Below are 25,410 nucleotides of genomic sequence, written 5' to 3' on the forward strand. Positions count from 1 at the left end.
TAAAAAAAAAACCAATAACTTTGAGCCAAGACCATCAAAGAAAGTTCAAATAAACAAATAATACCTTTACCTATAAAAAGAGCAAATACTGATTAAAGTTGCCCTAAAAAGATGGAAGCTCACTGAAAAACCAACCCAAAAATAAATATGACAAAAACAAGCACCTTATGAAAAACAAAACAAAGCAGAAACTCAAGTATAGTCAATCTTTGGCATTTAAATACCATCATTTGGACTTCACAGACCAAAGTTGCCCTTCTAACCTGATAAATGATATCTTAATTGTTACCTTCTCATGATAAGCCTGCCTGGTAAAAATGATATTTAAAAAGAAAGCGTGTGTTTCATGATTACGTGCTGCAGGCTGAGGGCGCTCAGGCCAAGCAGAAGTCGATGTGAGCCAGCAGCTCGCGGTGGCGGCTGGTGGGGTAGTGGACGCGGCAATTAGGACACTCCAGGAAGCTCTCGTCCAGGAGGCCGCCGGATTTGGAGGGCGACGTGGGCGAGCGCGGGTCGTCAATGGCCAGCCGCTCCAGCTTGCTGTAAGAGCTGGGCTCCGAGAAGCGGCTGTTAGGCTGCTTCTAAAAAGAACACGGAAGTCAGATGTCAACATTTTACATCTTTTCTAGGACGTAAAAATGGTACATACCGAAGACTCCAGCTTGGCGATCTGCTCACGGGCCTTGCGGAGCTCCTTGAGGACCTTGTGAAGCTGGTGTTGGACGCTCTGACGGTCCAACTTCTCGTTCTCAAAGTCTTTTGCCGAGAGTTGGATCTGTGCGGGGCGGTAGGAACCACAAGACATCATACATTTTCACAGTGGACATTTCACACTTAAAGTAAATGTACTGATACAATACTACAAACCCCGTTTCCATATGAGTCGGGAAATTGTGTTGGATGTAAATATAAACGGAATACAATGATTTGCAAATCATTTTCAACCCATATTCAATTGAATGCACAAAAACAATTTGAAAGGTGGACTCGTCAGACCATAGAACACTTTTCCACTTTGTATCAGTCCATCTTAGATGAGCTTCGGCCCAGCGAAGCCGACGGTGTTTCTGGGTGTTGTTGATAAACGGTTTTCGCCTTGCATAGGAGAGTTTTAACTTGCACTTACAGATGTAGCGACCAACTGTAGTTACTGACAGTGGGTTTCTGAAGTGTTCCTGAGCCCATGTGGTGATATCCTTTACACACTGAAGTCGCTTGTTGATGCAGTACAGCCTGAGGGATCGAAGGTCACGGGCTTAGCTGCTTACGTGCAGTGATTTCTCAAGATTCTCTGAACCCTTTGATGATATTACGGACCGTAGATGGTGAAATCACGAAATTCCTTGCAATAGCTGGTTGAGAAAGGGTTTTCTTAAACTGTTCAACAATTTGCTCACGCATTTGTTGACAAAGTGGTGACCCTCGCCCCATCCTTGTTTGTGAAAGACTGAGCATTTTATGGAATCTACTTTTATACCCAATCATGGCACCCACCTGTTCCCAATTTGCCTGTTCACCTGTGGGATGTTCCAAATAAATGTTTGATGAGCATTCCTCAACTTTATCAGTATTTATTGCCAACTTTCCCAACTTCTTTGTCACGTGTTGCTGGCATCAAATTCTAAAGTTAATGATTATTTGCAAAAAAAAAAAATGTTTATCAGTTTGAACATCAAATATGTTGTCTTTGTAGCATATTCAACTGAATATGGGTTGAAAATGATTTGCAAATCATTGTATTCCGTTTATATTTACATCTAACACAATTTCCCAACTCATATGGAAACAGGGTTTGTAAATCTGAATATTCTTATACTTCGATCTGGAGATTTATTCAAACCAAACCAACAGTTGCCGACTTCTTCTTAAGAGAGTTTGCTAAGTTAGGTTTTTTCATGAGGAAAAAAGCGCAAGCCATATTAGTGCGTTACGATATTACAGTATATACAATACAGGCCAAAAGTTTGGACACACTTTCTCATTCAATGCGTTTTCTTTATTTTCATGACTATTTACATTGTAGGTTGTCACTGAAGGCATCAAAACTATGAATGTGGAGTTATGTATTTGACAAAAAAAGGTGAAATAATTGAAAACGTGTTTTATATTCGGGCAGCGCGGTGGAAGAGGGGTTAGTGCGTCTGTCTCACAATACGTTTGCATGTTCTCCCCGTGACTGCGTGGGTTCCCTCCGCGTACTCTGGCTTCCTCCCACCTCTAAAGACATGCACCTGGGGATAGGTTGATTGGCAACACTAAATGGTCCCTAGTGTGTGAATGTGAGTGTGAATGTTGTCTGTCTATCTGTGTTGGCCCTATGATGAGGTGGCGACTTGTCCAGGGTGTACCCCGCCTTCCGCCCAAAAGCAGCTGAGATAGGCTTCAACACTGCCCGCGACCCCGAAAGGGATAAGCGGTAGAAAGGATGAATGTTTTATATTCTAGTTTCTTTAAAAGGGCCACTCTTTGCTCTGATTACTTTTTCATACACTCTTGGCATTCTCTTGATAAGCTTAAGCACACCTGTGAAGTGAAAACCCTTTCAGGTGACCACCTCTTGAAGCTAGTCACCTGAAAGGGTTTTCACTTAGAAAATGACATAATGAGTGATACATGATAAAGTGATTACAAATACATTGGAGGCAGCCCCCACAGTTGACATACTTCACACAAAAGTCCCAATTTCTCTGTGATTGTTGGTCTAAAGCTAATGAAGATTTTGACAAAATCTAGTGAATACATTTTTTTTTTTGGTTGTTCTGTGTATTTCTTTATGCTTATTGCGCCGTCGTGTGCGCGTTACATTGCCTACTGGTCCCTAAAACTGCAGAAATGGAGTAGTATTGTGTCAAATACGGCTGCAAAATTATACTTTCACGAAATAAAAGCATGTTTTATTTTACGTTTAGGAGTGAGAGTATTTATATTTTGATATATACATGTGTATATATATGTGTATATACATTATATACTGTATATATTTAATAGGGGTGTAACAATTCATTTTAACAAAGATTTGATTCAATATTTGTGGTTGCAGGTACGATTCAGACACAATATAATTTTTTTTTATAACAATACGATCCAAAACGATTCAGTGAGTTGAAATCGATTCAGTAACTTTCTAGCAAAACAAATCAAGCAGTGTGACTGTGAAATAAATAGTGGATACTGGACACTGCAGGTGAAGTTTCCTATATTCCTGTTATATTTTGTAAGGGAATTACTTAATCAACAAATTGTGGATACAAAAAAAAGCCAATAAACAACAATTTATGGCCAATGCATTCACGTCTTGTTTGAATAAAGTGCAACCAACACTTAAGGTTGAATTAACAGCCCGGCCAAACTATGAAAAAAACTGCGACTTATAGTCCGAAAAATACGGTACTTAAAAAATCAATCGATTCCCTTTTAAAACGATTCTGGATCGATACCTTTCTCTTGGAAGGCAAACTTGCTGAGCACAGATCGATATACTTGAAATTTAGAATATAAATCAATGTATCGATCAATTGTTACACTCCTAGTTTGGAACTATATACAGACATATTATTTTGGTTTATTTAAATGACAGCTGTTGCATGCATCTGGGCACGACGCACACATGGCGGCGGTTGTTTAGTTGGCCATATTCTCTATACCGGTATATACGCCTCTGCAGCAAATAGAAGAAGTCAGGGAAATTCAAGTGCAAAAATTATGACTAAAGTGGTGAAGCTGTATTTTCATTTGCACTTGAATTTTATTGACAGTTCATTTAAGAAACATATAAATTATTATTTATCATTAATTTTGGCTAGGGAGAGGAAAGTCTGGGCTTCCCTGCTTAGGCTGCTGCCCCCGCGACCCGACCTCGGATAAGCGGAAGAAGATGGATGGATGGATGGATGGATTAATTTAGGTGGAATTTGTTTTAGCACTGCATAATTGTGAGTACATTTATTTTCGTCAGTTTTTAAGAGTCCCATCTTTTGCATCATATTTGATCAATTATTTTTGTAATCAGCCTGACCTAAGCCTTAATAATATTTTTTGTGATTTACGCATGGTTTCATACCAATTGACAAGGTTTGTCCTGTTAAACTGTCAGTAAATGGGTTACAACTGTATAGCGCTTTTCTACCTTCAAGGTACTCAAAGCGCTATTTCCGCATTCACCCATTCACACACTGATGGTGGGATCTACCTTGCAAAGCCCTAACCGCGACTCATCAGAGAGCAAGGCTGAAGTGTCTTGCTCAAGGACACAACGGACGTGACGAGGATGGCGGAAGCCGGAAGCTGGGGATCAAACCAGGAACCCTCAGGTGTTGCGGGAGCTGGCACGGCTGCTCTCCCAACCAAGCCACGCCGTACAAACAGATTTAAGCACACTTTCTACCCAAGAGCAATAGTGTCGCTGAACACACGGCATAAAAAATAATGACTGTGCATGTGAGCTCTGTGCTTGGTACTTTTTGTATTATTGCTATGGTTATTATCAATTGTGCTGAAATTGTATTTTTCTTTGTCTGTGCAAAGCTGGCAATCCAAAAGATTGCAAGCCAGTCTCGTATCAGTGTTTGTTTCCAGAATCGGACTGCTGACTGCCAAAGCCGAACATCGAGTACCGTGACGAAGACAGAGCAGAGACAAGGCGATATCACGACTGTCAGCACATTTGGGGACGGCGTGGCGCAGTTGGGAGAGTGGCCGTGCCAGCAACCTGAGGGTTCCTGGTTCGATCCCCACCTTTTACCAACTTCGTCACGTCCGTTGTGTTCTTGAGCAAGACACTTCACCCCTGCTCCTGATGTGTCGTGGTTAGGGCCTTGCATGGCAGCTCCCGCCATCAGTGTGTGAATGGGTGAATGTGGAAATAGTGTCAAAGCGCTTTGAGGACCCTGAAGGTAGAAAAGCGCTATACAAGTATAACCCATTTACCATTTATGTATGATCATATATTGTGTCTAACTGGAGCTGTCGAGATAACCCCCTTCCCTCAGTGATGTAACCAGGGACCTCCCAAACAAATAGAGGAAGCATGTGGGCTGGACTTTTAGAACGTAGTTTGGATCTGTAACTAGAGTACAGCCCAAAACACGTCTCTCCTCAATTGAGCAAAATTTTACTCTGTCTCTGCATGATTCCTTGCTTCTCGTCTGTTTAATAGATGTCATCAGTGTTTGAACCTGACAGTCTGTCCTTTTTATATATAAAATAGGTGATTTATAAATAAAATGAGAAAATATCAGCCATATTGACATTCATGTGTGTATATTTATAAATTGTGATTTATATCGTTATTGAAACATAAAAGGATATTAGGATATTAATTGTTTTGTTCATATTGCAGACGCTCCAAGATGTGCGTGTTGCCTGTTCATAAAGCATGTCGCGTCTTAGTGATTGAGTGCAGTCGACATTTAAGTCTTGGTTAGTTGGGGCGTCACCTGCTGCTCCAGTGCTGCAATCCTCCTCTGCTCTTCGCTTTGGTTCAGGAGAGATTTCTGCAGCACGTTGACCTGTAAAGTCAAGTCAGCCCATTTCAATTTAACATAACCGTGTACGATCACTTATGATGTGCGTGTTGACTGGTGCTAAACAAGGCGGAGAGGTCACTTGAAGCAGAAGTTCAGCCGATCTCTTCCTCTCCTCCTCCAGTCTTAAGTCCACGCTCTCCAGCTCGACCCTCATTCTGTCCACTCGCTCCGAGGACACCTGCCTCTCCTCAGACGCAGCATGTCTGTATAGTAGACGTAAAAAAATGGAGACAGTAGGGGTCAACTTCTTTCACAGAGCTTGACGAAGTGTGCAGCAAGCACCTGTTACTGTGGCGCTCTGTCTGCAGCTGCATCCTGGTCTCTTCCAGCTCTTTGCTGCGCTCCTTGCACTTCCTCTGCAGGCACGCCAGCTCGTCACATTTGTCGTCCAAGCGCCGCTGCAGCACCGACATCTCCTCCTGCAACCTGGCGACCTGCTCGCACTGATGGTGCAGATCACCCTGACTCCGGACGTTCTGCACAGGCATTAGGTTAATTGTTTTTTTGTCGTTATAAATTATAGAAAAATACTCACAAGATTATTTTAAGTGCAACACAAACTGTTAAATAAGCAAATGATTCCCTCTGTTTTATGAAACGTTTTCGTGCAACAATTAGTGTTACAATGTTTTTAATACCACTTTATGAGAAGATATGTTTTATTTTTTTGTGATTGTAAAAAACAAAACAGTAATTGATTTGGTAAATATTATAAATAAGGATTATTCATTGAAATTAGAATCCACGGTTTTCTGCACATGGCTTTGTTTGTATTCACTTATTAGTTGTATTTTATTTCAGGTATTTTCAAAATGTTTAAAAAAAACAACCCCAAAACAATCATTTTTATTTTTAATAAATTACATAAATCAAAAATAATTATACATTAATTTTTACTAAATCATATATATTAAATCAACAATAATTCAAACCTTTTTTAAAATGTAATTAACCTTGAAACCATGTGTGTCAACAGCCATAGAAAAGACATGAAATTCAGTCCAGATCTGATCCACATTCGGTACCAATGTAAATGTAGCTTGATTAATCCAATTTAAAACGTTATATTCTCATATCCACTTTTACTATTTTTTGGATCCGTAACACAATGATGGATGTACCTGCTCCTTCTGGGTTTGGAGCTCCTGCTGTGTTCTCTCTATCTGATCTCTTTGCTTCTCCACTTCCTTCATGAGCTGCGCTTCCTTCTGCGAGCTGTCGGCCGCCACCTCCTGTGTGGGCGTGTCCTGCTGCTTGGCCCGGTTGAGATGCTGCTCTAGCTCGTGCGTGCGGGCCAAGACGGACTGGACGAAGGCCTCTCGCTGCTGGTCGTACAGCAGCCACTGCTGGTTCTTCTCCAGCGCCTGAGTGGAGGAGACGCTTCAGAACTTCCTAATGATTGATATCATGTGATAAGCCGGATTGAGGGTGATCGTACTCACATCTCTCAGCTGGTCTTGTACCACCACCAGGTCTGCAGGGGGCGCCTGTCCGTTCTAATCACACAATAACAGAAAGTCAACCATAGAAAACCACCATTATTATTACTAGCGACTAGAGGTGGGGGAAATAATAGACTTTTAAATGCATCGCAATCCGGCCATGGATGATTATAACATTGATTAGTAAACGTCAATAATCGATGTATTTATTGTAAACAAAATAATTCAGACAGTTTTAAAATTTGCAGCGAGCCACCTACCCAAGAGCTCCGACCAGCTCCCTTATCATAAGGCAATTACGTCCCAGTTTTCTACACATTTTCATGAATTTAATAAATGTGATGGGAATTTCTTAATACAAATGCACTGTTTTTAAAAGTTGCAAGTGATAAACGCTTATTTAGTGAAACGAAAAGAAATGTAAAATGGCATCAATATACATAAATTAGAGATACATCAATAATCTATTTTTAATCGAACTGTAGCTCCTGAATCGTAATTGTAATCGAGTCGTGAGGTGGCCAAAGATTCCCACCTCTACTAGCGACATAAATCATTTTTCCATTTGAGCCAGGTGTGTGGCACTAAACAGCTGTGGCTGTAGGCACCCTCCTGATTTTTTATTTTTATTGTATTTTTTTTTTTAAAGAAAAATGATACAATTAATTAATTTTTCAAACTGACTTTGGCTCATTTTCTGTGAGGAACATATATCAGATACATCAGAATACATATTTAATGATCACACACCATACACCCCCCCCTACACATTTCTATTACATATAAGATGTCCGGGGAGTGTGGAAATTGATGTTCTGTGTACCCCCCCCCAACACACACACACACACAGCAGGCCTCGACAGGAGGAGGACTACACAGAACATCAGAGGGTCAAATGTGCGAGACAATGAGAGCAGACAATGTTGACAAACAATGTTGCAACCTTGTGTGGGAACCGCAGGTGCAGAAACACAAAAAAGAATCCCTGTGGGATGCAGAAACTGGCAGAGAAATTTTCCGTGCAACGTTCATTTTGTTGTTACTCAGCCAGCGTTTGTGGGTCTGATGGACCCGTTGCATTTTGTGGCTTTTAATGCCTCACAATCAAACACTTTTATGTTAAAATACTGAACAGATGTTTACCTTATCCCAATAAACATCTGTTCAGTATTTTAACATAAAAGCGTGATATAATATGAACATTACACAAGGGTTAAATATAATAGTTGTTTTTGCTAAAATTGCACTTCATATAACACAGCTTACTACATTGCAGATTTAAAAACAATTATATTCGACATGTGTTTGCCTAAATTAGGTGTTAAATTAGGTTTTATTTATGCATTACAAGGGTTACAGTACAATATTCGTCTCATGTTCTATTATTATATTGTGGCAATGATAAAGATATTCACCAAGCGGGACCTTCGTTTTCGGGTTCAAGATGAACCATGCTAACAACATCGGGCGGCTAATCTTGGCATTATCTGCACTGCAACAACCTCGAGTTGAACAACTTCTTGATGGACTTCATCTTTAACTCCTAACCCATCTATAATACATATCCACATTGGTGAGACTTTGACTCAGGCGATGTCAAAGGACAATATCACACGTAGCATCAGACATTCGGTAAACTAAGACTGTTATCAGCTATTGTCAGCTGTCTGGGTGAAGTGGGGATGAACTATGTGGAATGACAAAGCAGGACACACAAACTAAAAATTATTTAATGCTGACAAGTAACAAAGCTAACAATTGTAGCTGCCACTATTAACCAAGTTTTTGCAAAAGAACACACGCCGGTGATTTCAGCACATTGAGGCCCAGTTGTAACTCGGAGGAATTACCCAGGATGTGACAAACTATTTCCAGATAGTGGCCAGGTGACGGGTATAGCAATGACACTTGGAGGATCCTCAAGGCTAAGGGTGAAAGACTGTAATCTACAGTGGAACACACTAAAGGATGTTATATTGGGTGAAAGGAGTATAAAATGTATATGTTGTTTTTTTTTTCATTTTTAGAGGGCTCCAATAGTGTTACAAAAACCTATTTAGAAGATTGAAAACATTATTTATACTCAAACTATGAAAATATTAAATTTATGAATAATCCTACTTCATGTAAATTTGTTTGTCCGGTACTCGTTAACCGCAATAAACGAGGGACTGTATATAGTATCTAGCACCTTTATCTATCTATGCATGCGCTTTAAAATACGACTCAGCTGTTGGTGTGACATATTACACTTTCGTACTGTTGTTTACAACGCTGATCAGTTTGCCCCTTACTGCTATTACAACATTGGTTCTGTTGCTGTGTTGTTCAACATACTTTTTAATAAACAACTGTGTGGTCAGAGACACTTTCTCATGCACTCCAAATCCAAATCATTGTTGCAAAATGAAGATGAGTTTAACAGCCTCTTTTCTCTTTTTATTTATTTATCTAAGCATTCGCAAGTTTTTCTCTGTGGGTTAGCACACAGGGTATAAACACAAGAATAGGGCCAAAGATAACTAGGAGTTCACCTTAATGTAACTGGTTTTGGCGCACTGCCACAGAAAAATTATAGCCTTCACACGTCAAAAATACGGGTTTTTACGTGAAAACAAATTAATGTAATATAATTTATTGTAGACTCCAGAAGAATTCACACAAAGTCCGACGCTATTTCTAACTTTTATTGCCTTTTTGCTAACGACCGACCCGATTCCAACAGTATTCCCTCCTGTACACACACGTCTGTCTCCGTGCTTCCCCAGGCAAACAACACCACTTCCTCGTTCTCCGTCAAACCCCTTTCGGGCACGGGCGATACGTTCGCAATCATGTGAACAATAAACATCAAATCAAAATCACACAATAATAAAACATTACCACCAGCACGGTTGTTGTAGTATGAATGGATTAGGGCTGCAGCTAACGATTATTTTTCTATCGATTAATCTATAGATTATTTTTTCGATTAATCGGTTAATCTATAGATTATTTTTTCGATTAATCTATAGATTATTTTTCCTTTTACCGATTATTTTTTTTATTTAAAATTAAGATGAAAAAAATAAATTTAGGCCAGTTTTTTCAAAAGGCATGGCTTTTATTTCCCCAAAAAAAAAGTATGGCCACTCAGTCAACATTGAAAACATGGCAAAACATTCTGTAACACTGTAAACATTTGTGCCAATCTAAATATTCTGTAGCACTGTAAACATTAAGTATTGCTTTTAAAATGTGCAAAATAAACATCCAGTCCAACACAGTACACTATAACCAATTCTACTCATTCCAGTGAGTGACTAACAGTTGTAATGAAGAAAGGTTAGCATGTCTACATGCTCTGGGGTGAGGCTGGTTCTTTTCTTGTTTACAATATTCCCAGCAGCTGAAAATAGGTGCTCAGAAGGGGTCGATGTGGCTGGAACTGAGAGGTAAGACCGAGCCAGCATTGCCAGATTTGGAAACCTTGCCTGATGTTCTTTCCACCATTTTAATGGGTTTTCATCCTTGGAAATGGGGGATTCTCCAAAATAAGACACTAACTCGTTTCTGACCATTTCAGCATCATTACTGTCATTGTTGTCTTCCTCATTGTTGCTGAGTTCATCTGAATCTGAGCCAAGAAGTGTGTCTAGTAAAGATACAGGCCGCCTGTCAGCATCTGGTCTTTCCACTTGCATTGCTGTGCCCTGTTGAGCGTGTGTCTCCTTTTCCCTTCTTTTCTCCTCCAGAACTATTGCATGCAGCTTGTATTGAACTTTTAAACACTCATCTGCAGTCAGGAATTTCAGCTTCCTGAATCGTGGGTCAAGTGCAGCTGCTAATATGCACACATTTGGTCCATCATCTTTGAATGTGGTCTCGGCTTCCCACCTGGATGTTATCTCACGTGCAGCAGTGACCTGGAAACACTTGATTGATGCATTTTCAAAAGCAGTTTGTGTAGCCTTCCGAAGCCCTTTGACCAGCAGAGGGACAGCGGAAACTGTTACATAAGATTCTCCACTCAGGTACACAGTTGCACATTCAAAAGGTTTCAGAACTTGTTCAAGTTCTTCAAGCAAGCTCCACTGGTCAGCCTTAAGATCCAGAAAATGCTTCCCTCTTTGAGTGACCTCCGGATCTGACAGAGTTGCTGTTATTGGCCACCTCTGCTCAAGCAGGCGACTAATCATGTAAAAGGAACTGTTCCATCTCACAGACACATCTTGTATGAGGCTGTGGTCTGGAGAACCCATTTGTTTTTGCTTAACCTTTAGTTTTGTACTGGATAGCTCACTTTTTCTGAAGTGCTCGACCAAACTTCTTGCTGCTCCTAAAGCTCTGCTGATGTGGTTGTCCTTTAGAGCATGGTTAACTACAAGCTGTAGAGTATGGCCAACACATCTGAGGGATGAAACACCATGTCTTTCCTCAAGAACTCTTAAAGCTGCAACATTTGCAGCATTGTCATGTACAATGACTTGTACTAGTTTTATGTTTATTTCAAACTTATTGACAACATCCTCAATCCAAGAGGCAATGTTTTCTGCAGTGTGCTTTTCATTGAGGGGCATTGTTGTCAAGTTAATTGAGGTAAGCTCCCACTCATCATTAACAAAGTGAATGGTGACACCAAGGTAAGCTTCAGTGGCCATACTTGTCCATGCATCAGTTGTGAGTGTCAGTTTTCCTTTCACATTTTTCAGGATTGCTTTGACTTCATTCATTTTCTTTGTGTATTTTTGCTCCATAAGCTTAGTGAAGTGGGTTCTTGATGGTAGTGTGTAGCCAGAGTGAAACCGTTTGATCATTTTTTGAAACCCTTCCCCTTCTACCATATTTAATGGCCTCATGTCTATGACCATCATTTCCAGGACACCATCAGTCAGGTCAGCGGCCACTTGGGGTGTGCATTCAGTCCCATGCCTCTTTGGAAAAAAATCCTGGACACTGCTTTGTCGTTTGCTGCAACATAAGAGACAACAATTAATTTTCATTTTAAATATACCCAAATACAGCTTACTTTAATACAAAAGGTTAATTAAACTACACACATTATCTTGTTAAATTGGTTTAATAACACAACAATGATAGTATGATTAAAGTGAAGTTAATTGTTCGTTTGTACATAGTATATGTAACTGTTAATGTTGTAAAAGGTATTTGCACAACTTATTAACGTTAGCGTTAAAGATAGTATATGTAACTGTTAATGTTGTAAAAGGTATTTGCACAACTTATTAACGTTAGCGTTAAAGATAGTATATGTAACTGTTAATGTTGTAAAAGGTATTTGTACAACTTATTAACGTTAGCGTTAAAGAGGAGCGCGTCTTTGTAAACACTGAACAGGCACGCCAAACGCGCCTCTCAGAGCGAAACGGTGCTTTAGTTTATGAATTTACAACGCAGATACAAATGACACATTCATGTTTTTTTGTAATGATGACAACGTATACTCACGCGGATGATTGACTCGTTGATGGTGATGGGAAGAACGCTGTCGGATGTTTTCTTTTTAGATGCTCGTTCATAGCCGTTGTGCTGCTGTGATACGCCATTTCCGCTCGACACAGTGTGCATAAAACAACATTATTAGGCCGTTTATTAAAATACTCCCACACTTTTGACGACTTTTGGCGTGTTTTTTTCCCCTCGCTCGCATCGTTTGCTCTGCGCTCCGCCATGACAGTGGTGTGACGTAAATATGCGACGCGCCGACGCACAAAAATGACGTCGACGTATTTACGTAACCGATGACGTCGACTACGTCGACGCGTCGTTTCAGCCTTAGAATGGATATATGTATAGCCTATTATTAGCGCACTATTGACTAGTGATGTACAAAAAAATCGGCCGAAAAAAGACTGACAACCGTATGAGTGCTGCCGGAACAGGATGTTGTGATGATGTAAGCCAGTGGTCCTCAACCACTGGCTTAAAAAAGCATAATAAAATACAAACATGTGTGCTTACGGCCTGTATCCCTGCAGACTGTATTGATCTATATTGATATATAATGTAGGAACCAGAAATATTAATAACAGAAAGAAACAACCCTTTTGTGCGAATGAGTGTGAATGAGGGAGAGAGGTTTTTTTTGGATTGGTGCACTAATTGTAAGTGTTTTTTATGTTGATTTAATAAAAAATAAATAAAATTTATTTATTTTTTATTTCTTGTTCGGCCCGGTACCAATCGATCTACGGACCGGTACCAACCCAGTGGTTGGGGACCACTGATGTAAGCAATGCGCACAAGACAGTCTGCAGTGGAGTCAGCATGTCTGCGATGTGGACATAACTGTAATACATCCCAGAAATACCCGCGGACAGAGATCTACAAAAAGTGCAAATATCAAGAGGCAGTTGCGGCTTTGAAGGAGAGACAGTGTCCAACTGGAGCAACAACGTGAAGCAAGTGCGACGTCATGCTCGCTGCAGCTTGCCTCATCACAGAAATACTCTCTAAACACGAGTATAGTCTATAATAACACCAGAAAAAGATGCTAAATTTGTGGCTTGTGAAAACCTCTCTAAAAGTCTCCAGACATCTGAAAAATTCCCAACAAAGCACATTGTACAATAAGCAGCAACAATTACGAAAATGGAGCAAAACAATATAAAAAATGTGTTAATACTAATTAATCTAGAGGAAACCCTGAAGTGAAAAACATTGCAAAGGCTTCTTATCGGACTTATCTGAACTTCTAAGTTTTAATTTAGAGGCTCCCTACAGTTCCTACACAAACCACGACTCTCTTCTAACAGCTTCAAACCCTGTCAGATGCTTCTTTGTATTAAGGCTAAGTGTAGATTTTATACACTTTTACGACCCCCAGGGCATGCGCTTTCTGGACAGCCCTCTCTCCCTCATCCCTCTAGCGCAATAATTACACATGTCCGATACCACCCGATGTCTGAGCCCCAGTGCAAACCCTTCACGGCACTGTCACAACAGGCAGCATCTAAATGATCATCTGTGCGCTAAGGCTGCGTGAGATCTCCCGGCCTTGCAGACAAGCATGGTGAGCTTGTCAACTTTCACCCTCTCAGGTGGATTTAAAGACGCACGCACATACACACACACACGCACACACACATACATACATATATATATATATACATCCCCACAAATGCTAAGCCAACTAGTAGCTTTCGTGTATCCAGGAAGGACACAAGGGGAAAGGGTGTAGGGTCGGTGAGTGAGATTATGGTTATGCAAATGCAGCAAACCTGAAAGGTGGGGGACATAACTAGGAAGTGGGTCATAATAAGTGTTTGTAGGAATTTCAATATATAAACAGCAAGGAAAATCTAAGCATTTTATTCAAATCTGATATTTAATAAGAAAAGGATTTGTGCTCCTCCTTTATTTATTATTACAAACACTATTACTTCAAAGCCAGCCTAGGTCAAACAGTTCCACCTAGTGGCTGGAGCTATAACTGCACATGAAAACTGTTATAATCAGTGAAACAACTAATGAAGGGGGTTACATATTAGGTGTAGTAGTGAACGGCTGAATATACATACACAAACAGAACTGTAAAAAGGGTCCAGGGGGTGTTAAAAGGGGCTATAATATGATGGATTGACGTACCCCAGCTTGTGTCTCCAGTGTCTGGCAGCGTGCAGAAACGGTGGCGAGCTTGTTTTTCAGGTTCTGCGTCTCCTGCGACAGATTCTGGAACTGCACATCTCTCTGCTCCGCATCCTTCCGCCGCTGGTCCAGCTGGGACTGCAGCGCCGCCACCACCTAAAACAAAACCATTAAAAGGTCAGCAAGTATATGATGGTCCTTATTTAATATAATAAAAACCATCAATCATTTTCTTAATTGATTAGTTGGTTCGATTAATCGAGTAATCAAATAAAACACTTTAAAGCCTCAATGCATATTTTACGGAAATAGTGGAAATAAACAAAAAATGTTCCGCTTGCCATAACCTTCATTTTTGTTTTGAATAAATGCACATCATCAACATTGAAATTGCACAGTGCATTCATAAAGATACAAATAAACTCTTCGCTGTTCACCGCCACAGATCACTGCACCCACACATCACCACTTTCATGTGCGCTCCAATAAAGTTATTCCCGTCTACCTGGCAATAACAGTGGTTTTATGATAGTAGTAGTTTCAGATCGCATCACCCGTTTTCATATAGTCTGTGCATTGGGCATATTATGACTGGAAATGTGTTCACGGAGGAAGCAAAGGTCACCAAAAGTCGGATTGTGTTGTAGTAGAATGACATCAGTTTATGTGACAGTCAGTGCTGCTGATGTCACTTGCGGGCATACATTACATGTTTCGGTTCAAAATGGTTCCCATAGGGAAAGAAAGAAGAGTTATAACAAAAACAATCTCACTATATTGTGGCTTTAGTCTTCCGGTTCTAATCGACGGGCACCAGGTCCCACTTCGATGGTGACATTACAGCTGTGCAGAAGTTTTTCTAATCATAAATAAATAAATATAAAACACTAAATAACTTTGCAAGACATTGCACTGTGCTTAGGGCTGCAGCTATTGATTATTCTAGTAATCGATTAAACTATTTATTGGTTTTCCAGATTAATCGAGTAAGCAAATACAACCCTTTATTGCCTCTATGCATATTTTAGGGAAAGTAGTTTAAATAAAAAACGATTTGTGTGCCTGCCATAACCTTCATTCTTTTTTCCTAATAAATGCACGTCGTCAACATTGAAATTGCAATTTTAACATGTATGCATTGATAAAAATAAAAATAAAAACTTGCTGTTGTTGGCCACCACACTGATCAGAGCACCCACACACCACGGTTTTCATGTGAACTCTTATTAAAGTTCCGGGCACACCACTTCAATCTGGATTTTATAAATTTTTATTAGCTATATTCAAACGAGTAATCGAAGCAACAAGAATATAAAGCAAAGCTTTTTTCTAATCAAATTAATCTGATTTTAATTCTAACTGTATCTTTACAGATCTATTTGATAGCAGCTGTATGTTATGGAAAAGAAAGCTAAATGAACAAAACACAACTAATATAACATTACAAGAATTAAAGTCTAAAAATTCGACAAACAATTTAAAAAAACATTACAAAGTAAAAGTTGTAATATTTTTTACAATAATTTTCTTTGGTAACATTTTTGCGCAAAAAAAAATGTCTTTGTGGAGAAAAGTCAACATAAAATTTGCAACTTTCTGCGAATGAAGTTGACAAAACATTGCATTTTCAGAAAGTATAATGAGATTAAATGGTACAAGAAAAAGTTGCAATATTGTGTCAACATTGTATTTTTAGGAAAAACTTCTTCATATCTCCATGAAATGGCTTCGTGGTTGACACAAAACTATAAATATTACAATAAGACTGTTACGATAAAAATAGTCACCATGTACCAAGACAAGACGAAAGTCGTGAAGTTAGGTGGCAATCGTATTTTTAAGAAAAATGTCTTCACATGACTATTAAGTGAGAATAAAATTGCTGTGTTAGAACTTTTGTTATAAATATTATGTTAGGAATACTACAACGAAAAAGTTGCCATAGAAAAACACAAATATCTTTTTAATTCTGAATTTTACGAAATAAATATTGCATTCTTGAGGAAAAAAAAAGTAGTCGAATAAAGTCAGATATTTGAGAAAATACATCGCAACATTCCGAGAATAATTTTTTTTATTTATGAGAATACTGTATTTTGGAAAATACAATCTTCATTTACGGAAATATACTGTAAATATAAATAATATTGCAAGAATAAAAGTTGTATCATTAAGAGGATAAATTAGTAACATTAAGAGTCCATCCATCCATCCATCCATCTTCTTCCGCTTATCCGAGGTCGGGTCGCGGGGGCAGCAGCCTAAGCAGGGAAGCCCAGACTTCCCTCTCCCCAGCCACTTCGTCCAGCTCCTCCCGGGGGATCCCGAGGCGTTCCCAGGCCAGCCGGGAGACATAGTCTTCCCAACGTGTCCTGGGTCTTCCTCGTGGCCTCCTACCGGTCGGACGTGCCCTAAACACCTCCCGAGGGAGGCAATCGGGTGGCATCCTGACCAGATGCCCGAACCACCTCATCTGGCTCCTCTCGAAGTGGAGGAGCAGCGGCTTTACTTTGAGCTCCCCCCGGATGACAGAGCTTCTCACCCTATCTCTAAGGGAGAGCCCCGCCACCCGGCGGAGGAAACTCATTTCGGCCGCTTGTACCCGTGATCTTGTCCTTTCGGTCATAACCCAAAGCTCATGACCATAGGTGAGGATGGGAACGTAGATCGACCGGTAAATTGAGAGCTTTGCCTTCCGGCTCAGCTCCTTCTTCACCACAACGGATCGATACAGCGTCCGCATTACTGAAGACGCCGCACCGATCCGCCTGTCGATCTCACGATCCACTCTTCCCTCACTCGTGAACAAGACTCCGAGGTACTTGAACTCCTCCACTTGGGGCAAGATCTCCTCCCCAACCCGGAAATGGCACTCCACCCTTTTCCGGGCGAGAACCATGGACTCGGACTTGGAGTCCATGAAGAGTCATTGTTTCGAAAACGTTGTTTTTTTTTTTTTTAGAAAAATGTCTTATTTAATGTGTGTTCAAATGTGACTAAAGTTGTGGTATTACAAGAATAAAAGTTGTAATGCCAAGGAAATAAAGTTGCATTTTGTTTTTTAGAAAAATGTCACGGATATAAGATGTAATATTAAGGGAACATAACTATTGATCCAAGATGACGGCGCGCTATTCTTTATTGTTTTTCTACTTCTTTCTTACCTGTGCGGTTCTGTGTACACTCAGTAAAATCCATTTCCTGTAAACAACACATTGAACATAAATCGTTCTCAGAACTGGACTGTGCACCTTACCTCCTTTTGCACTATTTTTCTTTTTCTTTTCTTCCTATGTTTTGCATATTTTGTAGACGGTCGCACTGATACTGGAGTTGCTTTTAATCTCATTGTACCTTTGTATAGTGAAAATAAAAAGGCATTCTATTCTAATCTATTCTATTTATGTATTTTTGAAAATAATCAATGTTTGGAGGCTAAGTCATGCTTTTGAAAGAAAGTTGTAATATTAAGAGATCAGTTAGTGTGTTACTATACTGGCCGTAGTGTGTGAATGTGAGTGTGAATGTTGTCTATCTATGTTGGCCCTGCGATGAGGTGGCGACTTGTCCAGGGTGTACCCCGCCAACCACCTGAGTGCAGTTGGGATAGGCTCCAGCACCCCCGCAACCCCGAGAGGGACAAGCGGTAGAAAATTGATGGATGAATGGAAATTAGTGTTAGGAGAATAAAGTTGTTTACGTTGAGAAAGTTGCAAGGTTACAAAAAAAGTTAGCATGTTAGGAGGATAAAGTTGTTTATGTCGAGAAAATTGTAATATTACGGAAAAAGTTAGCATGTTAGGAGGTTAACGTTTATGTGGAAAAAGTCGTAATATTAAGAAAATAGCTGTCATATTAGCAGAAAAGTAATTTTTGAGAGAAATGTCATGTTATAATGAGAAAATAAGGTAACATTTTAAATACCGTATTTTCCGGACCATAAGGCGCACCGTATTATAAGGTGCACTGCCGATGAATGGTCTGTTTTCGATCTTTTTTCATATATAAGGTGCACCGGATTATAGGGCACATTAAAGGGGTCATATTATTATTTTCTAAATTGAAAACACTTCCTTGTGGTCTACATAACATGTAATGGTTCTTTGGTCAAAATGTTGCAGGGATTATGTTTTACAGATCATCTTCAAGTCACTTTCTGACAGTCGCTTCAGGATGCGCCGTTTTGTGGGCGGTCTTATTTACGTGGCTCACCTTCGACAGCGTCTTCTCCCCGTCATCTTTGTTGTAGCGGTGTAGCGTGCAAGGACTGGCGTGGAAAAAGTGTCAAAAGATGGAGCTAACTGTTTTAATGACATTCAGACTTTACTTAAATCAATAACGGAGCAGCATCTCCTCATCCGGAAACAAAAACAACGCCGGAAATGTGTCCCGTGAAAAAACGTCCGACCGGAACTCTCTAATAACTAAAGTTCCTTGGGTGAATAATGTACACTCACTACACCGGTATGTTTTAGCGCTTTCCTGGCGAGTTTACTGACAGATATAAGTAAGAACTTTACACTACTTTATATTAGAAATGGCAACAGCGGAGGATGAATGTCCCATAACAAGAAGATAGAGAAAAAGAAGAAGCTTATCGACTACGGTGTGGCACGGATTACAAAGGCGGACGCGCACAATTTTTCAGGACTTATGCAGATCCCAAATACACATCAGCAGGTACCAGAAGGTAAGACAAGTTGATTTTGCATAACATAGCGAAACAAAACACCAGATAATATGTCTTACCTTATTCACACACCATAATAAGACTCGTATGTTGAAGCACAGTACAATCCACCAAGCGGTGCGGCTTAATAGCTTACCAAAGTCGTACTAAAACATTTTGATAGGTTTTTGAGGGCCGTGTGCAATGTTCTATATTTTCAATGGAACATATAAAATGCAATCTACACGTATCTGTTGTGTGTGAGTGCCATCATAGTTCAGTCTACATGTATCTTTTATGTTTGACTGCCATCTACTGGTCACACTTATCATTACACCATGTACCAAATAAAATAGCTTCAAGGTCGGTAAGCAAAACCAGAATTATCCCGTACATTAGGCGCACCGAGCTATAAGGCGCACTGTCGAGTTTTGAGGGGAAAAAAAGGATTTTAAGTGCGCCTTATAGTCCGGAAAATACGGTAAGTACATATCACAATTCAAAGAGCAGCAGCTGACCTGCCATATACAAAATGGGGTATTATATTTGTTGAAAACAATTTGTCAGTCTGCATAGATCTTTCTCAGAATTAGATATAAATTACATTAAAGTGCTCATTAAAGCTGATGATGGCATGGACGTCCTAAAGGATGACGTTTCAATCGTTTGACAACTTTATATAAAAGCGGAATTGGACAGTTCTGCATGTTTTCATCGTATACATGCCTCGCCGCCTTTAGCCGTCAGCTGCTGCCTCACAGCTTCCAGCTCTTGCTCTCTGACCAGCAACTGTTGATTGTTCCTCACTCGAAGCGTCTCCAGGGAAACAATTCTCTAAAAAAATAAATAATTAAAACAATTAAAGAGATAAGGTTAAAATAGTGGAACATGTCACACACACTGATAGCTAAGACATGTTCCCCACTCACTTCCAGCAGCTTGCTTTTGTCCGAGTCAGGCGGTCTTATGTGTCGTTTGGCCAGTTCGTCAATCTTCTTCCTGAGATGAGCATTCTCCCGCCTCACCTTCTCCACCTCCGCCTCGGCTTTAGAGGCTGAGCTGCTGGATTTGAAGCCTAGTTTGGCCACCAAGGTGTCTTTTGCACCTTTGGATGTCATTGTGGCTTTCTTGGTTGTGAGGGTTGGAGCGCTATAAAGGGAAACATTTAATTTAGTCTTTATACAGGCAAGCTAGAGTTGGGCGAATAAATCGCAATATCAATATTATCAATACCAGGGTAGCATTGGTATTTGGTATCAGATCAATACTAGTGTGGTGTGGTTGATATTTTTCACTTATTTTTGAAGGTTTTGTTTATTTTTGTTTATTTGCAAAAATATCTGTTTTTGTCTCGCTCAAAATTATATAAAAAATGTCATGTTAATTTTTCAAATGAGCCATTGCTAGTTTTTGCTTTGGTTCGTTATTTGTCCTATTGACTATATTTTCCTCAAAAATGTTAAATTGTCCTGTATTGTTGGATTTATATTCTGTTAATGGGATTGTTAAATTTTCACAAAATAAGTGTGTTGATAAACATCCATCCATCCATTCATTTTCTACTGCTTGTCCCTTTCGGGGTCGCGGGGGGTGCTGGAGCCTCTCATATATATTTTTTATTTGCCTAAACATCTTTTTTGGTGTTTTATTCTAAATATGAGCAACACAATAAAAAGCAAAATATGACAAAATCGGAACGTTTGAATTAAAAAGTGTCATCATCGACGGTAATGACACTGCATTTAGTGGACATAGAGAGAGAGATCAGAAAGCATTTGATTATTTACAATCCGGAGGGGGGAGGGTGTTAGTCAAGGGTTGAAGTTGCCTGGAGGTGTACTTTTATTGCGGTTTTGAAGGAGGATAGAGATGCCCTTTCTTTTACACCTGTTGGGAGCGCATTCCATATGGATGTGGCATAGAAGGAGAATGAGTTAAGACCTTTGTTAGATCGGAATCTGGGTTTAACGTGGTTAGTGGAGCTCCCCCTGGTGTTGTGGTTATGGCGGTCATTTACGTTAAGGAAGTAGTTTGACATGTACTTTGGTATCAGGGAGGTGTAGCGGATTTTATAGACTAGGCTCAGTGCAAGTTGTTTTACTCTGTCCTCCACCTTGAGCCAGCCCACTTTGGAGAAGTGGGTAGGAGTGAGGTGTGATCTGGGGTGGAGGTCTAGAAGTAACCTGACTAACTTGTTCTGGGATGTTTGGAGTCTAGATTTGAGGGTTTTGGAGGTGCAAGCGTAATCGAAAAAGGGTTGAACGAGAGTTCCCGCTAGAATCCTCATGGTGCTTTTGTTGACCAGAGAGGAGATTCTGTAGAGAAATCTCGTTCGTTGGTTGACCTTTTTGATTACCTTGGTTGCCATTTTATCACAGGAAAGATTAGCCTCAAGAATGGAACCTAGGTAGGTGACCTCATCCTTCCTGGTGATAACAATGTCACCCACTTTTATAGTGAAGTCACTGACTTTCTTAAGGTTGATTTGGGACCCAAATAGGATGGATTCCGTATGGATAGTTTATTGTCAGCGAGCCAGGTGCAAGTTCTACAGAGTTCAGCACTGAGCACCTGTGACTTGTCCTTGTCTGATACCAGCAGGGCCGAGTCATCCGCAAACAGGAACAATTAATTCGCATGCTTTACCATGAATTGATTACGTGGACCCCGACTTAAACAAGTTGAAAAACGTATTCGGGTGTTACCATTTGGTGGTCAATTGTACGGAATATGTACTGAACTGTGCAATCTAATAATAAAAGTCTCAATCAATCAATCAATGCTGATGACATGTCACCTCTGAGATAAGGCCACATACACTACCAATCTCTTCATCTTGGGAACAATAATTTAACAATGTACTCAATCACTCATTTAAGAACAATAATCTAGTTTTGTACGTACACATGTAAAAATAGCTAGCTAAATTAGAACGTTATGGACGTACACCCAAACAGGGCATACATGATACACCTGTCATTCATCGCAAGTTAACGTAACAAAACACAAACATGCTCGGCAGGCTGTTCATTCTTCAAAATAAAAACTATTAAAGCTTATGGTCTTTAAAAAAAAAAAAGCTTACTTACGAACAGAATCGACGCTTTGACGTCAAATTAATCTTTTGTTGTGTCAGGAAGGAAGACCGTTCCCTTGCTTTTCGCTTCCTGCAGTTTGAATTACAGCGCCGTGACGTCACTTCCGCAAGGGGCGCGTTCGTTTCCTTTTACGGTGACAACGCTTCAGCAAAATTGAGGCGGTGAAACACAAACAGTTTGAAATTTTAATTGACATTATTGCGACATAACTGACTCAAAGTAGTAGGTTGTATGTTTTATATCGACGCATTGCAAATGACGTATTTTTTCCCCCTAAACTCCGTTGTTGGTGAGTAGCACCGGGCTGCCCCTGACAGTGAATGAAGGGCACACACGCCTCCGCTTGATATTCTGGTTATTCTGGATAGATCCCCTTTTTTGCAACATTTCTTTACAAACACCTCAGTCAGATTAATATTTCATGTCGGAAACACATACTCCATGCCGCACAATAATGTAGTAAACACTGCCAAATGTCACCACAATGCACATACATTATATTCTCAGTAATTAACCACCTGTATAATTTCCTTTCTAACAGTACCAACACTGCCTGAAACCTCAGCATTGTAAAATGGAGACAAATGTGCGCCCATTTGTTCACCCTATAATTAACAATAGTCCATTTGTGATGAATCTGTGGGAGGGGGCGCTTAGCTTGTGACACTGCAATGCATTTTAATGCTTGCATTAAAGCAAAAGCTTGGGCAATTTAATATGCCTTGCAAAACAGTGTGGGGGGAATTTGTTGCAAACATGACCTTAAGAAAAAGCATAAATGATACATAAGTGAGGCAATATATATACTGTAGTGTCACACTGGGGCCTGCATCTCGCTTTCAGTGTAAATAGTTGTTTTTTTTAAATTCAAATAGCAGTATTCTGTATTAAGAGACAAAAAAGGCATCAGGTTCATGCCCTCGTTAGGACAAGATGTTGTATACTCTGTATTCATTATACAGCATCAAATGAACTATATCTATCTTATGAAACATCATTAGCCATGTGTGGGGATGTATTCTTTCAGTGAATCAAGTATAAAAGCAGTGTATATATATATAACCCAGTCTTTCTGGTTCAGAGTATTTTTTGGTCTTTTTTAGCTGAAGCCTGAGCGAGTCTCCTTTTGTGCACTTCACTGTTCTGGTACTCTGATTTTTTTATAATGTCGCCTTAGCTTCCTTTTTTTTTGTACAACAACAGCACACTGCAAAAGACTTTCTCTTTTGCCACACCAGATGATTTACCTTATTTCACCCACCGTAGGCAGAGGACAGACACACTCTCATGCATTTACTGTTGAATTATGTGTGGGAAATGATAAGAATGCAAGTTTTTCCATTTGAAACAATATTGTTCTTTTTCCAAATGTCAGGAAAGTGTCTTAAAGGGGAACTGCACTTTTTTGACATTTTGCCTATCTTTCACGATCATTATGAGAGACAAGAAGACGGGTGTATATATTTTTTCTCAATATTTTCAAAGTCATAAATAACGTAAATAAAAGTCAGCTTACAGTGGAGCCCATAAAGCCCTCTAAAAAAACATCCAAAAAGCACCAAGAATACTCCATTTACAGTCGGTCACCGGATTTTTAACCACATATTACCGATATTGTTATTATAAGCGCTAACGCAGACAAACTATTTTTAGCGGCGCATTGTCAGAGAGAGCGACAAGCTTGTTGCTGCTGTGTTGTCATCATCAGCTGGTGAGCTGCTTCCTCGCGTCGGAGCTTGTGAAAGTTATTCTAGATTATAAATCATGTGTTACGGCTCAAGCTCCTGCCGCTCCTCTGAGCACGCCTCTGGACACGCCCACAAGCGTTCCTCTCCTGCTGCGGCCGAGCCTCCGCGCAACTGCACACAATCAGCAATCAACACACCTGCAGCTGATGAGAGCTCCACATCCTTCATAAGCCAGCGTGTCTTGCGTTCCAGTGCCAGAACGTAGCTACTTGTCTTCGTACAGTAAGCCCTACATGTCTCTAGCGCTCCTCGCCTATGTGCTTCCTTGTTCTCAGTGTTTCCCCTCCTCTGTGCTCATTGTGTCCTGTCCTGTGTCGTCACCCTGCAGTTCCTCTTCGTTCCCTGGATTCGGGCTGTGTGTCTCGTCTCCCCGGATTTCTCCTTGTCTTCTTGCTGCCTCCCTGGATCTTCGACCTCTTGCCTGGACATGGACTCTGACGCCTCGCTCCTGCCCCTGACCTCTTGCTTGCCCACGAACCTCCAGGCCTGCCTTGCAGCGTTCTTCCGCACCTCTCACGACACGCACCTTCAACATTGTACGGTAAAACTCACCAGCTAGACGCACCACATAATCACACCATACACGTTTGGATTTATTACACACATTGTCACGGCGCAGTCTCGAACCCACAATTCTCCTGCAGCAAGATCCAACACTCAGGCTGGCAGTATGCGAGGACACGCCCACGCAACGCTGCAGCTGCAGATTATCGGCCATCAGCGCACCTGACAATAATCAGGGAGACAGCATAAAGACCAGATGACCCTTGGAACCAACGCCGGAACGTCGTTAACTCTTTGCAGTAAGCATTCACGTCTCTGGCTTCCCTCCTGTTGTCCTCGTACTCGTTCTCCTTGTCCTCATTGTTCCCTCGTCTCATGCTCCTTGTTTCTCCCGCAGTACCCGTCTTGTCCCGTGTGCTCGAGCTCTGTGCCTCGACCTCCCTCCAGACTTTGGACTGCCTTCCTCGACCCCCGACCCTCGCCTGGACACGGACCTTGTCGCTTCTCTCCTGCCCTTGACCACCTGCTTGCTTACGGACCCCCTCTTTGCCTCGCCCTCTTGGACTGCCGAAAGATTCATCCATCACACACGTACAACATCGTCTGGTAATATTGACATGGTTAAAATCACACACAGTCCTGCAACAAACACATAGAGTAGCATACACCTCCCACTCACTCATCAAAGGTTACAATAAATCCGGTAACCTGAGTTTCTTCGTGGTGTCGTCTCCTTCCACCCTTCACGTACATAACACACGTAATTGTATTATTGATAAATACGCCTCAGGCTAAAGGACGGCCCTGCCTCAGTGCCGTCTTTTCTCCATCGTACGT

The 25,410-nt window shown here is 40.6% G+C and overlaps 2 protein-coding genes across 3 annotated transcripts in view; both read right to left on the reverse strand.

Moving 5' to 3' along the window:
* cep55l (centrosomal protein 55 like) overlaps positions 1-22,434 on the reverse strand; it is a 23,039-nt gene extending 605 nt beyond the window's left edge. Inside the window, exons 1-11 of one of the 2 annotated variants that reach the window (XM_061966733.2) lie at positions 22,313-22,434; positions 20,153-20,372; positions 19,950-20,057; positions 14,555-14,710; positions 6,968-7,021; positions 6,647-6,889; positions 5,808-6,001; positions 5,605-5,728; positions 5,436-5,507; positions 650-775; positions 1-578 (exon numbers count right to left, since the gene is read on the reverse strand). The exon at positions 1-578 is cut by the window's left edge and continues 605 nt beyond it. In XM_061966733.2, the coding sequence (XP_061822717.1) occupies positions 375-578; positions 650-775; positions 5,436-5,507; positions 5,605-5,728; positions 5,808-6,001; positions 6,647-6,889; positions 6,968-7,021; positions 14,555-14,710; positions 19,950-20,057; positions 20,153-20,341 (1,470 nt within the window). In that variant the 5' untranslated portion in view covers positions 20,342-20,372; positions 22,313-22,434 and the 3' untranslated portion in view covers positions 1-374. Of the gene's footprint in view, positions 582-649; positions 776-5,435; positions 5,508-5,604; positions 5,729-5,807; positions 6,002-6,646; positions 6,890-6,967; positions 7,022-14,554; positions 14,711-19,949; positions 20,058-20,152; positions 20,373-22,312 lie in introns of both variants that reach the window. The other variant, XM_061966731.2, reaches the window with a different exon arrangement.
* On the reverse strand, positions 10,073-13,138 carry LOC133610454 (E3 SUMO-protein ligase ZBED1-like). Its single transcript, XM_061966730.2, has 2 exons — positions 12,416-13,138; positions 10,073-11,917 (listed from the first exon to the last, which is right to left on the reverse strand). The coding sequence occupies exons 1-2, from the start codon at positions 12,916-12,918 to the stop codon at positions 10,270-10,272; spliced, it is 2,151 nt and encodes a 716-aa protein (XP_061822714.2). The 5' UTR covers positions 12,919-13,138; the 3' UTR covers positions 10,073-10,269.
* Positions 22,435-25,410: the final 2,976 nt, after the last annotated feature.

This window comes from Nerophis lumbriciformis, linkage group LG11 (assembly GCF_033978685.3).
Source record: "Nerophis lumbriciformis linkage group LG11, RoL_Nlum_v2.1, whole genome shotgun sequence".
NCBI classification, from domain to species: Eukaryota; Metazoa; Chordata; class Actinopteri; order Syngnathiformes; family Syngnathidae; genus Nerophis; species Nerophis lumbriciformis.